This window comes from Caenorhabditis briggsae, assembly GCF_000004555.2.
Source record: "Caenorhabditis briggsae complete genome, chrIV, whole genome shotgun sequence".
In the NCBI taxonomy this organism is placed as follows: Eukaryota; Metazoa; Nematoda; class Chromadorea; order Rhabditida; family Rhabditidae; genus Caenorhabditis; species Caenorhabditis briggsae.
Genome location: NC_013487.2, coordinates 6,936,221 through 6,949,166, shown reverse-complemented (window position 1 = coordinate 6,949,166; position 12,946 = coordinate 6,936,221). Strand labels below are relative to the sequence as shown.

General features: G+C 34.7%; 1 protein-coding gene across 1 annotated transcript in view; it reads left to right on the top strand.

Moving 5' to 3' along the window:
* Window positions 1-9,040: 9,040 nt before the first annotated feature.
* The window catches only part of Cbr-lgc-10, a gene marked incomplete at both ends in the record, with an annotated part of 5,299 nt that continues 1,393 nt past the window's right edge, over window positions 9,041-12,946 (top strand). The window contains 11 exons of the mRNA XM_045235403.1: window positions 9,041-9,172; window positions 9,217-9,371; window positions 9,419-9,488; window positions 9,534-9,692; window positions 10,136-10,213; window positions 10,343-10,480; window positions 11,259-11,445; window positions 11,851-11,965; window positions 12,011-12,124; window positions 12,370-12,494; window positions 12,550-12,857. Of these exons, the coding sequence (XP_045092943.1) occupies window positions 9,041-9,172; window positions 9,217-9,371; window positions 9,419-9,488; window positions 9,534-9,692; window positions 10,136-10,213; window positions 10,343-10,480; window positions 11,259-11,445; window positions 11,851-11,965; window positions 12,011-12,124; window positions 12,370-12,494; window positions 12,550-12,857 (1,581 nt within the window). The remainder of the gene's footprint in view (window positions 9,173-9,216; window positions 9,372-9,418; window positions 9,489-9,533; window positions 9,693-10,135; window positions 10,214-10,342; window positions 10,481-11,258; window positions 11,446-11,850; window positions 11,966-12,010; window positions 12,125-12,369; window positions 12,495-12,549; window positions 12,858-12,946) is intronic.

Below are 12,946 nucleotides of genomic sequence, written 5' to 3'. Positions count from 1 at the left end.
ACAAACATTTCATGTTCTAAAACCATCTAGTAGTCGAGAAAATCCCATTGGAAAAGATTTTGAACTGAAAATACGATTTTTGGTACCGAAACTGGAAATTTAGCACTTTAGAAGTCTCCTAAGCAGACTTAAAACGGAATATAAGTTCTGAAATATGCTCTTTCAACCTGTATTGCTTGGGCCAATTAGCAGGACAACTTAAGGTCTCCTTGTCAGTGATAAACTCAAACCGACCTTGTATCAATAATTTTGCTCCGATTTGGTCACTGATCTATGGTGAACGGGCTCTGTAAGCTTCTTGAAACTGTAATTCGATTATTTGTGAATGAGATATATTGAAAATTATTTTAAACTATTGTGCTTTTTTGAATTGCATTCGACTATGCATTTCCTCGATACTCGGCTACTCAGGACAATAATTGTTTGAACATAAAATCTCCGTTTTTCCATTCCCAAATTCTCAAAGATCTCTAAAAAACGCTCTCATATAACCAGAGTTCAGTCTATTTTTAATGGTCATTTTGTACTCTCTTTTCTTCATTTTCATCGTCAACCTAACTTCATTATCCTCTCTTTCTACTCATTTCTTACCCTATTTCCATCGGAGTCTCCCTCTTCTGTAATTAGTCTCTCATAATGACTAATACTACAGAAGAAGATTTCTGCTCATTGATGTCCCATCTAAACTTGCTCTTGGGAAGGGAATCCTCGTTTTTTTAGAAGACAAACAAACATTTCCGTCTTTTCTTCTTCCTCTATTCTCTCCCATACGGATTTGCATCCTCGTTCTGAATCTGAGAACCTGGAAACAGAATGGCAATTCGAGATGAGGACGATTTCGATCCACGTGCATCCATCTTCTTCTAGTCCAAATATGTTTCTCTTCTTTATACTTACATATTCATTATTCAGAGCATCTTCTGGCGCCCAGAGGCACTTTTCCTACTTTTTTATCTCAGGTTTGAGAAAAAAATTGTGATTGGGTTTAATCCTTGTTGAGTTGGTTAAACCAACTTGGTTTGAAGAGCAAAAATTATGAAAATACAGTAAGATGGAGGATTTAACTTAGATTTAATTTGGATTTCTGCCTTCAGCTATGTTCAACTTTTCTTTTGAAAAGGTCAAACGTCGCGCTTTCATTCATTCACTTTAAAAATAACGAAATCCACTTTTTATTTACACAATTACATTTCGTAAGCTTTTTTTCTTCCGGTGAATGAAGAATAAACGTAAAGGGTAAAGAAACTATTTGAGGTCTAGACTCTTTATTGAAACATTTTTTGTGGGACACAATTTTGAAGCTTTCTCTGTTTCGCAATTCTAATATGACAACTCAAAAACTGAAGAGTGCTAGTTCGGACTTTCTTATTTTTGCTACAATAAATCGGAGTAGTGGAAGAGAAACGCTGTGGCTGAAGGTCCCACAACGACAACTCCCGTGTTCTTAAAATAGTTTTATTTTCTGTATTGATTATCTGATGTTTCACTGCTTGTCGTCGAGTTTTCTGTCGTTTTTCCCCAACCGAAAATTAAGATTTTTATAGCGAAACACTTGATTGATAACAAAAATAAATCCGGAAAATAAAAATATTCTTGAGTTATCGTATTTGTCGTCGTGGGACCTTCACCCACGGCGGCCGACGTTTCTCTGTCACATCTCAGATTTTTAGTACCAGGCATAATACGTGTTTCCAATTTTCATAGGAGCTTCGAGAAAAATTAATTTTCAGTGATGGATCGAAATTTTTGAAACACTAGACTATATAAACATGAGACAGAAAAATTAGTTAACTTGTTTCATGTACTTCTTGATTGTTGAAAATTACACCTTGCTTTTTTGAAACTTTCTCTGTTTCGCAGTTTTGATATGGTAATTCTAAAATCAAAAGGTGATAGTTATGAGCTTCTGTCACTACAAAAGAGTGAACTAACCCCTCTTTTCCAGACTTATAGCGACGGAAGCCTAAAAATTGAGACAGTCTTCCCCATCTGGCATAATTCAATCCCAATAATCGAACAAAGACGTTCTTCTATCCTGTTCCTCTAAATGAAATAATGCTGAAAATTCAATCGCGTGTTTTTCATGATCATCATCATCACTTTCTCAGCTTCCTTGTCCCATCTCAATAAACAATTTCTTCCAGTTTCGCATTTTCAACGTTGCTGTTTCTTAAGACCTCCCAAACCCATAAGAAACCCACTGAAGTAGAACTTTAATTTGATTACTGAAAAAAAAACCCGGAAATGGGAATGAGTAAGATCTCAAACATGTTTCCGGAAATTAGGATGAATTTTCTAAGATTCTATATTTTTGTGTTTTGATGAGCACACTCATAGTTTCCGAAGGGATTTCCTACAGCTTCATTTCAGAATTTCTCATTCTGACGAAACTCAACTTTTCCACCTGCGATAGCTCACTTTTTAGAATTTTCAGACATTTTTTGTCTCACTTTTTCAACAATTTCCTGTTTTATCTAATCCATATCACATTTTTCAATTCAATTCTCATAATTTGTTCATGTACCTAAAACTACAGTATGTACCCTCGAGCTATAATTGATTACGAGTCTCAATTTACGACCACCACCCGACTCTAATTGCGCCCTAATTGACTCTAATTGGGGTTTCTTTGAAAATCCTTCTTGTTAATTTGGTTTCTCATTTTCAAAGAAAATAATTAGAAACGAAGAAGATTTTTGAAAACGAGAGCAGAGCGAAGAAAATGTGGGTGGATCCGAGTAGTCCTCGGAAAGACGGACGACGCATGACACTAAGTTAAAGGGGGGGGGGGGGGACAGGAGATTTTTTGTAGTTTTTTTGTAGCTGGAGTATGCATTCTACCGTGACGGTGTACAACGCTTAATGTCACTCTGCGTACAGATGTTGTCCTCGCCTTTATGTATGCAATCGGGCGTGCGCTTTCTCTATGCCCGCGTGGCTCAGTCGGTAGCGGCGCCGCACCCTCTTCTTCGCCCTCACTAGTTCAACTCCTCGAGGGGCATCTTTGAACGGAATTTCGACGGAATTTCTAGAACATTATTTTTTTCATGTCCCCCCACCTTTAAAGTTCATATTTCTCTCTTCGAAAAATTGTTCCTATTCAGAGAACAGTTATTCAAAAAATTTTAAAAATTATCTGAAAATTTTTTTGTACCGTATCAGCAAGGTGTAATTTTTATTCTAAAAAAAAGTGACAAAATTGAGCAAATCATTTTTCCTGTTTCATGTTCTACTTATATAATCTAGTGTTTCAAGTATTTCGATCCTCCACCAAAGTTGCTTTTCCCTAAATGCTCCTGTGAAAACTGGTAATTCAGTATCATCCTGGCACAAAAAATCGGAGCTGCGACCGTGGCCGAAGGTCCCAGAACGACACCTACTGTAACCTGTTGCTTTTCGTCGAGTTTTCTGTTATTTTCCCCCAAAAAAATCAGTTGAAAGATACATTTTTAACCGCAAGAAAAATGACGCACGAAACATTAGAAAATATAGCCGGTAAAGGAAACTATGAGCAGTTTTCAGTAGTTGTGGGACCTTTGGCCACGGCCACCGGTTATGTGTTCTCTTCCATAACACCAATTTTTGTACCAGAATAATACTTTATTGTCAGTTTTCGTAGGAACCTTTAGAATGAATAAAGTTTCGGAGGTGGATCGAAATAATTGAAACACTACATTATATAAGTAGATTATGGAACAGAAAAATACGCTAGTTCGCCACAGTATACTTGAAATTTCAGCTCAATGATCTAGGTTCCTGTAGATATTATTTTTTTTTAACTAACCAACTGATAAAATGTTTGATATCACTGAGCTTGAAATCAGAGTATAGGGAGGCATTCTATTAGTGGGTTAATATGATTTTAATCTGAATACTGTGTTGTAAAAATAAATAATAATCTGTGTTTCAACTTCCTTAGATTCATCTTTTGCCTGGTTAATTCATAATCACACAACATTTTTCAGATCCTCGAAAGTCATCCACCACTACGATGCTGAAAATGATTCAAAGATTCTTCCCACTCTTCTCTATACTCTTGGTCAATGAAACGATGTGTGTCCGTGAGTTTTATTTATTTATTTTCTTCTCAAAAACCCATAAAGTCAGGTACTGAACGTTTAATGCTCAAAGAATCTAAAACTATCTCTTCAATAATTTGTATGAAAAATGAAAATTTTGTTCTAATTTTTGCAAACTTCCAAAAAAAAACTTACAAACACAATTCCTTTTCCAGCCTCAACTCTATTCTTAGATTGTCTCAAGTTTTATTTGAAACTTCCGTTTTTTACTATCCAACACAAATTACTTGTCTCCTCCTACTCATTTTATTTCTTTTTGTTTTTTTTTTCTTCCGGTTTTCTTAATTAGAGACACATCCGGGAGTAGAAGCTTGTCTTAAAAAGAAGGTCCTTCATTTTTTTTTTCAGACAGATATGTTTTCCAGTTTTTTACTTTTCGGTTTATGGAATGTTCGGATTCATTTTGATTATTTTATGGTTTGCGTAGATCTTTCTGCTTCTTCGGATTATTTTGCAAGATGCAGTAAGTTGATAAAATCCCAATTTCCGGAGTTCCTCATTTCCTAAAAATCTCACATCATTAGTTTTTATATTTCTGCTTAAGTTTGTCAATATGATCCAATACTGCGAATTTGAGATCCTTCTTCCCCTTTCCGTCCAGTCATCTGACCTAACCTAGTAAAGAAGAAAGAGCAAAAAACATAAATTTCCATATATTTCGGGACCATGACGAACATGTTTTCCATTCTCCCAAAAAAAAGACGTTCATCTCCTTCCAAACATCCATAAATCCCTTCTATTGACTTCACAGGACAAAAGAGAAAAATGTGTCAAATTGAATCTGCTGAATGACGGAAAAAAGAGAAAAATGGGTAGAAATAAGCTCCGCCCATTTTAAGGCATTAATCAAGAATATCTCGAAGTGAATAGAAATACTAGGGAGGAAAGTGTACTTTTTGTCTTTTCGAAAGAAAAAACAACATGTCCTTTTTTCTATTCTTGGGTTGAAAAACGGGGATTGGGAGGTTGACTTGCTTTGAGAGAATTTAAATTGGTCTACTTTTCGGATTTCCTTCAGTTTATATCATCATTTCCTCATTCAGTTTGAAGTTCAAACTTTGAAGATAGAGGGACATAAAAAACAAGATTCTGACCCCATTTCGATTTTATGGATTTTCAGAAACTACGGCACAATAAATACTTCCTACAGTAATCTTTCGTAGTTTCTGATAAAAAACATAACGCCAAACAGTGATTGATTCAAATGATTGATTTTGTATGTCATTAGTAGCAATAAAAAATTTACGAAACAGTAATCTAATTTCAAAATATTTTCAGAATATCTTTCAAATCTTTTGACTAACTAATTTTAAAAAATTTGCCCTCTTGGATCAAATTCTCAATCCAATGAGATCACTTTTGAATATTTTATCCTTCCACTTTCTTCTTCCTTATTCTCTTTTATCCTTGCACTAATTAATTCACTTCTTCCGTCGAATCATATCTGACGTCTTCTTCAGTCTGAGATTCTCTTTTTCTCACACCTCCACAGTCTTCATTTAGTTTTTATTCTCAACTTAAAAACAACACTATCAAGTTTCGAGTATGCCCTTTTTGTTTTTTTTCTTCTTTCGGGAAGAAGAAGTGTCACATAATCGTAGATGGATGGACCAAGTATGTTTCCGGTCTGACGTGCAGAGAGATTGTAGGAAAAAAGGAAGTAGTTCACCTCTTCAATTGTTACCTAGAACGTCGATCATGGTTTGAATGGATCGAGAAAATATTCTTCTGTTTCGATATAAGACGGTAGAAATTTGAAGAATTTTTTTCTCATTTCTGAAAACCGGAATTTCTCAAATTTTATGTACAAAAAGAACAGAGTTAACAGAAAGTACAAACGTTTTTCGAAAAGTTTGTCTGTTCCACAGATTTCGTCCAGTTTCGCCTTGCCTTTTTACAATTCAGAAATTTTCTGTATGAATATTCCAGAAATTAGTCAAAGTTATAGAAAATGTTTATTTGATGGATCTGAAAATGATCTTGAACAAAAAAAAGGTGGACAAATTAAAATTGGACAGTGTGGACAGTTGGGACAGTGGTAGTAGTTTGCTCAAATCCGGGTGACAACCAATCTTCCTGCATTTTGAACTTCTTGTTGCTCTGTGCCTTCTTTGAAAAAAATTCTTCAAATTTCAACCGTCTTATATGCATGTTTATAGTAAAAGATCTTCCGAAAAATAATCGAGTTTGCAATCAACTCTGGAAATGCTTGAAAAATGGTTTTTTGAACTTACCTTCAGCTTGCTCTACCCTTATTCCTTGTTGTCCTTAACTTGTCCTACCTACCATGTACTGGCCTTTAGCTTACCCTATCTTTGTTCTTGCTCTAACTTAAGCCTAGCTATCTGAAACTATCCAAACTTGGTATTTTGTAAATTGCTTGTCCTTATCTTGCCTCACTCTTGGACCATTTAAAAGCAGACTTGTCCTACCTTGCAAAACCCCCAACAATATTAGGATTCGATTCTGTTTTGTAGGTGCTTTTTCTAAAAATTGAGCGAGGTTGAGTTAAATCAAACCAGAATTATTACAAGATTTTCTAGAATTCCTTTACAGATTTCTGAGATTCTTGATCTTCTGAATTTTTTCAACAAACTTTCCAAGCTTTCTCAACTATTTCTCAAGATTTTCTCTTTTCTAAAGCCCTTTTTAATGACCCCAGTCTCAGGTTTTCCCACTAGGTCATTAAACTTGAGTCTTGGGAACATTCAAAAAAAAAGTGAAGGCACTGAAAAAACTAGGAAATTAATTTTCGACTACACTATCTTCTGGTGATATTTGTGACAATTATTGAATTCCTTACCCACCTGACTAAAGATAATTAACCTGCAGCTGAAAAATTGTTTCTAACTTTCTTTCTTATTCCAATCCTTGAACTTCTGTTTTAGACGTTAAAGAAGCGAAAGCATCAAAACAGAATTCTCTGCGATCTCTGAGACGAGTCATAGTAGTAGTACTTGTCTTCAACAAGACATCCAGATGTTCTCTAAATTAGTCATTCTCGTTCTTTTTTGTTCTTTTTTCTCTTGCGAGACATCTTTTGTTCGAAAATCCAATACAATTATCTCTGGCTCCTTCTGATGACGTGGAAGAGCACTTCTGAAACTTTAGCACCCACTTGATGTACTAAAAAAAGTTGAATTTGAAATGGACAAGATTCCTCTTCTTGTTTTGTTGCTTAATGTGTTTTTCCCATTTTCTTATTTTGTTTTTTGGAAAAAAAAACACTCGAGAAACCTTTTGAGTTAGAAGAAGTCAAGATCCTCTTTCACTTTTTTGTCTAGAAATGTTTTACTTCCTTTTTAAAAGTAATATTATTATTTTTCTTTTTTTTTCCAGCAAACCATTTCTCAGAAATCCTCTGAAAGTTTCCAAAAAAGCCGATGTCCACACCAAAAATCCTCATGTCTCGACTGGAAGAAATAATGAGTATTCTTTAGAATTATTCAACCAGAAAAATGAATACAACTCTTTTATATTATTCACAAATGGAATCATCTTTGGCTTCTTCTTTTTTCCATGGCATTCCTTTGAAATTTCTTACACAAATTTGGTTATGTCCTTTTGTAAGAAGGTGTTCTTGAGGGTTGAATTTTGAGAATTTTGACGTCAGAAGTCAATAAATAGCAACGAATTTAGACATTGGGGGAGGAACAGTTAGAAGATCATCCTATATATATATATATATAAGGACGTCGAAAGTTAGAAATTCGTCTAAAATTTTGTGTTTCAACGTATTCCCTTTGGCTGGGTCTTCTAAAACTGTTAATATGTTCGGTGATTTCCCTCGAGAATCGGTTTTTTAATTTTTATTTCAATAACTGTAACCCTGATCACTTTTCAAATAAAAGGTAGTGGACCGGTGCGTGCAGAGTTAAAACACCTAATAAACTACGACAAATTTTGAAGAAGTTGCCAAAAACTTTATTTTCCTAATCTCGTAAACTATTTCATTTTTAGTGTCAGAATTACCGTAAAACCTGTATTACAAGGACCCCTTCATAGAAGGGTTCCCTTCAAAATCTGTAGTTTGAAATCAAAAATGTTCGTACGTTTTCAGTGAAAAGTATTCCGGAAATTCCACAATTTTCCAAAAATTTGTTGAAGAACTCTTCTTGCTCGTAAACTTGACCAATTTTGATAAGCTTTATACATTTTTATGAATTTTGAAAAAAAATTGATCAATTAAATGAAAACTTTTCTGAAAAAATGGCGCGAGCATTCCAAGAGCCTCCTCTAATTGAAGGGCCCCTGTAATAGAAGGGCTCTACAGATGTACCTTTGAACAAAAGAAGGGCTGGCCCTTCTAATACAGGTTTCACGGTATTCTAAGAAGATCTTTTCATACCTGGAAATGTTTTTGAAGTTGCTTTTAAGTGGTCTGAATCTTTTCTTTTGACCTCTCTGAAAATGCCTTCCATATTCAAACATTCTTCATCTCTTTCTCCAGATTCCCTTTTCCATTCACCCAAGTTTTACAAACCAATTTTCTTCGTTCCTTTGTGCTGGTTTCTTCTTAATTGCCTTTCCTTGCTTCTTCTTCTTCCTTCTATCCACGTGACTTTATTCTTCCAGCCGCTTGCTTATTTTCAGCCATCGTTTTTTGACGTAACTTTCAGATCCTTGAATAGCAGAAAACAACCTCCATATATTGCCGCATTATTCTCACTTTCTTATTCTTCTTTCATTTTGAGCCTTAAAAATTCATTTGCAGACATATTTCCTTGAATCATCTTGTCTTTTATTCTGTGTTTTTGCAATTTTTTTTCGAATTATTTTTTTCTGAAAGCAAAATGCTTCTGAATTCCTGAATTCTAGGTACCCTGTGCTATAGAAAAATAATCAGTCGAGGCTTCAATAATAATTGGAGAGTTTGAAAAATGGGTGAGGATTTTTCAGCTAAAACGATGAATATCTAAAACAATGACAACTTAAAAATCTGAAATTTTGAAACAAACCCTATGATTCCAGACAACGAAACTTCTGCAATTTTAAATGACATCTTTCACGGATACGATAAAAGAGTTCTTCCATTTGTCCAAGGACCAGTTCTAGTCAATATGACTATTGTTCTGGGAATACTGATTGAATTGGTGAGTTATTAAAAATACAACGATTTTTAAATCGAATATTCCAGAAAGAAAACCAGCAGCTAGCCGCATATGTGATATCCCACACTCAACGTTGGTATGATAATCGTCTGATTTGGGATCCGAGTAAATACAGAGGTCAACGAGAAGTCATTGTTCCCCAGAACATGGTTTGGATTCCCAAACTTTTTGTGTATAATAGGTGAGTCTTTTTTTAATTGGCTCCTAAATAAAATACCAATTGTTTAGCTTGGAATCCAAAGATATGCTAACCGAAAATCGAGCGGATGTCCGACTGTACCATAATGGAAGAATCAAAGTTTGAATCGAAAAGTATGAAAAGCGAAAAATTTTAGATTTCCAGATAAATATCCCACAATATGTGCAAGCTATATGTCGAATTCAAACTCAAGCATTTCCATTTGATTGCCAGTTTTGTGCCGTTGCTCTAGCATCCCCGCTGTTGAATGTGGAAGAGATGATAGTGAATGCAACGCAGCCCCCGAGGGATTCTTATTTTACTGTGAGTTCCAAATGGAAGTTTGAAAATTAATTCAAATTAAAAAATGCATTTTCTTGATGTAAGACAAAGTTTCATCTATAACAAGACAAGCTTAATAGATGCATACCATAAATGGCCCGCCAAATTTGAGCTCCATAATCACAGTTTTTCTAAGAGATAACCAAAAATTGTCAACTGATAAATTGTTTTTCAAAATATCACCAACATTTTATCAGTTGACCAATATTCTATAACTTTCATAGGAACCGAGATAATAGAGCTCAAAGTGGAAGTATAGTGGCTCTTCTATTAGAGTGTTTATGGAAATAATTTTAGTGATATTTGATTTTAAAAATCTCAAATTTTTATGCATGTGTTTGATGGGAAAATATTTAGTTGAAAGTAATTGAAAGATTCAGAAAAAAGCTTATCTGACAATTTTTTTTTAAATAATGGACTTTCAGGGAAACGCAGAATGGTTCCTTTTCAATGTGACTGTTCGACACATGACATTCGAGGAAGAAGGAGAATCAAGGGTGGAGGTAAATCATAACTTTTATATCATTCGATTTTATCAAAGTTTGAATATAATTATTTTTAAAACTTAAATTCTATGTATCGTCGTCTTGGTTGTCTTGAATTTTATACGATTGAATTCCAAAATTTTCCAGATCCACTACATTTTCCACCTTCAACGTCGTCCGATCTACTACATTACTGTCATTGTGGCACCAACCTTTTTGATTTCCGCACTTTCTATACTTGGTATATTCAGTCCTGGATCAAATGATGGTCCTAGAAATGAGAAGGTATGGATTTTGCACATTTCTGATTATATTGCAAGCATCTGTTGTTTTAAGAATGTTTCAGGAATGATAATAAGCCAGACTATATGAATCTTACTATTGAATTGAAATTCAAAAATACTAAAAATGCATCCGCGCTACATTGAAACCCTCTAACTTCTCTGCGTCCATCTTTCTTCTATACTCTCTCGCTTCCTTATCCCAAACTTTTATAATTTTGAAACCGCCTTGAGTTTTCTGTCGTGATATTAATCCTTCCCTACCATTTGGAATGCTGTGAACTGAACCGGTTTTCATTTTTCTATAAACTAGAAATTGAATTCTAGGCTAGAATTTTGACCAAAGGCAAAAAAAGTGTGAAAAAAAAAGAGTGAAGCCTTCTTCAAATGATCCATTTTTTATAGAACCAGAGTAACGAAAATGTGAGTTTGACCCAATTTTTTGTTTCCCTTTTTCAACATTTTTTTCAACTCAATTTTTGTTATTTCTTATTTTTCCATTTTTCAGCATGATTTATTAACATTTTTGCATGATTACAATGTTATTATCCTTTAGATCGTTGAGTATTTTTTCCCAAAAACGCATTCTCTGCATTACTGATTTCAATTTTTATCATTACTGTCACTGCTTATATTTGATTTTTTCAAAATTTCCATTTTTCAACTTTCAACCAAGTTCATGCTCACTAGAAGCTCGTTAACTTTAGAGCCTAGCTTTTTCGCTCGGGATCCAAATTGGCAAAATATAGTTTCATATATTTTTAATTTGTTTATAATTCCAGGTATCTCTCGGTCTGGGAAGTCTTCTCGCGATGACTGTTTTGTTGGGTATCGTGGCTGGAGCGATGCCAAAATCAAATGATATTCCATTATTGGGTTATTATATTCTTGTGGTTATTGTACTTTGTGCAGTAGCCGTGGGAATATCAATGGCCTTTTTGGCAGTTAGCAGACATTATATTCAGAAAGGTAAGTGTTAAAAAATGATAAGGGTTTTGCTCTAATGGAAGCCCACCAAAACCTTCATCTTCGAGCTCAATTTTCTCGGTTCCTATGAAAGATATTAAAAATCTGTCAATTGATAAAGTATTAAAGATTTTATGTTGGATAATTTATCCGTTGAACATTTTTTGATATCTTTTGAAGGAATCGAGATGATTAAGCTCAAAGCTCATGTTTAGGGTGAGCTTCTATGTAACATAATGGAGCTGATCTTCCATTATGTTACAGTTTTAAAATATAGCAGTGGTAAATTTCGGACAGTTTTTTTTTTCAATGACCTTGTCTTCCAAAATTTCTTCAGTCATTGTTGTAAGACTACTGACACTGATAACCTAGGCATCTTTCTGAGGTCACCATCTTTAAAAATTTCAGAGCAAATGCCATCAAAACGTCTCCTTCGATTCATGTTCCTGAACGAATATCGCAAGCGAAGATCTACAGTTTTTCGTGGTGTCCATAACTATCGATTCAGTCAGGAGTGTGATGAGTAAGACTTTTTATCCAATCCCTTTTATTTTTTCAAAAGTTTCAGCCTAATGTACTCAAAAGTGCCTGAAATTCAATCGATATGCATGATGATGGAAGAAATTGCGGATTCCCATAGAAGTATGAGACGGAAAGCCGACATGAAAGCGACAAGAAATTGGTGGGTTGATAAAGATTTTTTCGGTTTCAGAATTTTTGTTTGAATTGATAAATACCGTACTTTTTCTAATAGAAGAATACCCAACACTCGCGCTTAAAAGGGGACTCCGACCAAAAATTTTTATTGCATTAAAATGTTCAAAAAGTTGTCTATTTTCCCAATATTATAGCGAAACAATTCGAAAAAAATCCTAAATCCCCGAAAAATGGCGTTAAAAGCAAGATACACTCTACATGAATTGCTAGGAACGACTTAAGATTGACCATCAATTGGATTCCTTCCCTGATTTTGGCGCTGACTGGCGCTGAAACTCTACATTTTGCATATGCGCCATGGGGACCTATGGTTGGAGCTGCACTTCTTTCTATGGGTAAGTTACCCTAATTTAGTGTTCAAGTGTAGAATGAAGAAATATTCAATTTCAGCATTCAATTTCACAATCANCTTTGGGACCTCAATTGTCAGAAATATTTCATACGTCTCTTCCACCTACACACTATTTTCGAATCCTTATTTTTCTTCGCTTCACAGAGACGCAGATATGTCAACAAAACACCTATTTCTTGCAATAAATTCTCAGAATTTCGCAATAACAAAGACTAAAGTACTCACGGTAACAGAGGAAAATCAGAATCACTCGATGCTCCTGGACACTGCATTTTTCAGACACGGAATCTCAGAAATTAAGTCGGAGAGGGAGCAGAATAATGATGCCCAATTTAAGCCTGTGACGGTCAGCTTTCTCTTATTTTCTTCGTAGCGCAAACGACACAGAGAAAAGGCAACAGTCGCAGGCAGCTAGACAAAAGGCTCCTTGTTCTG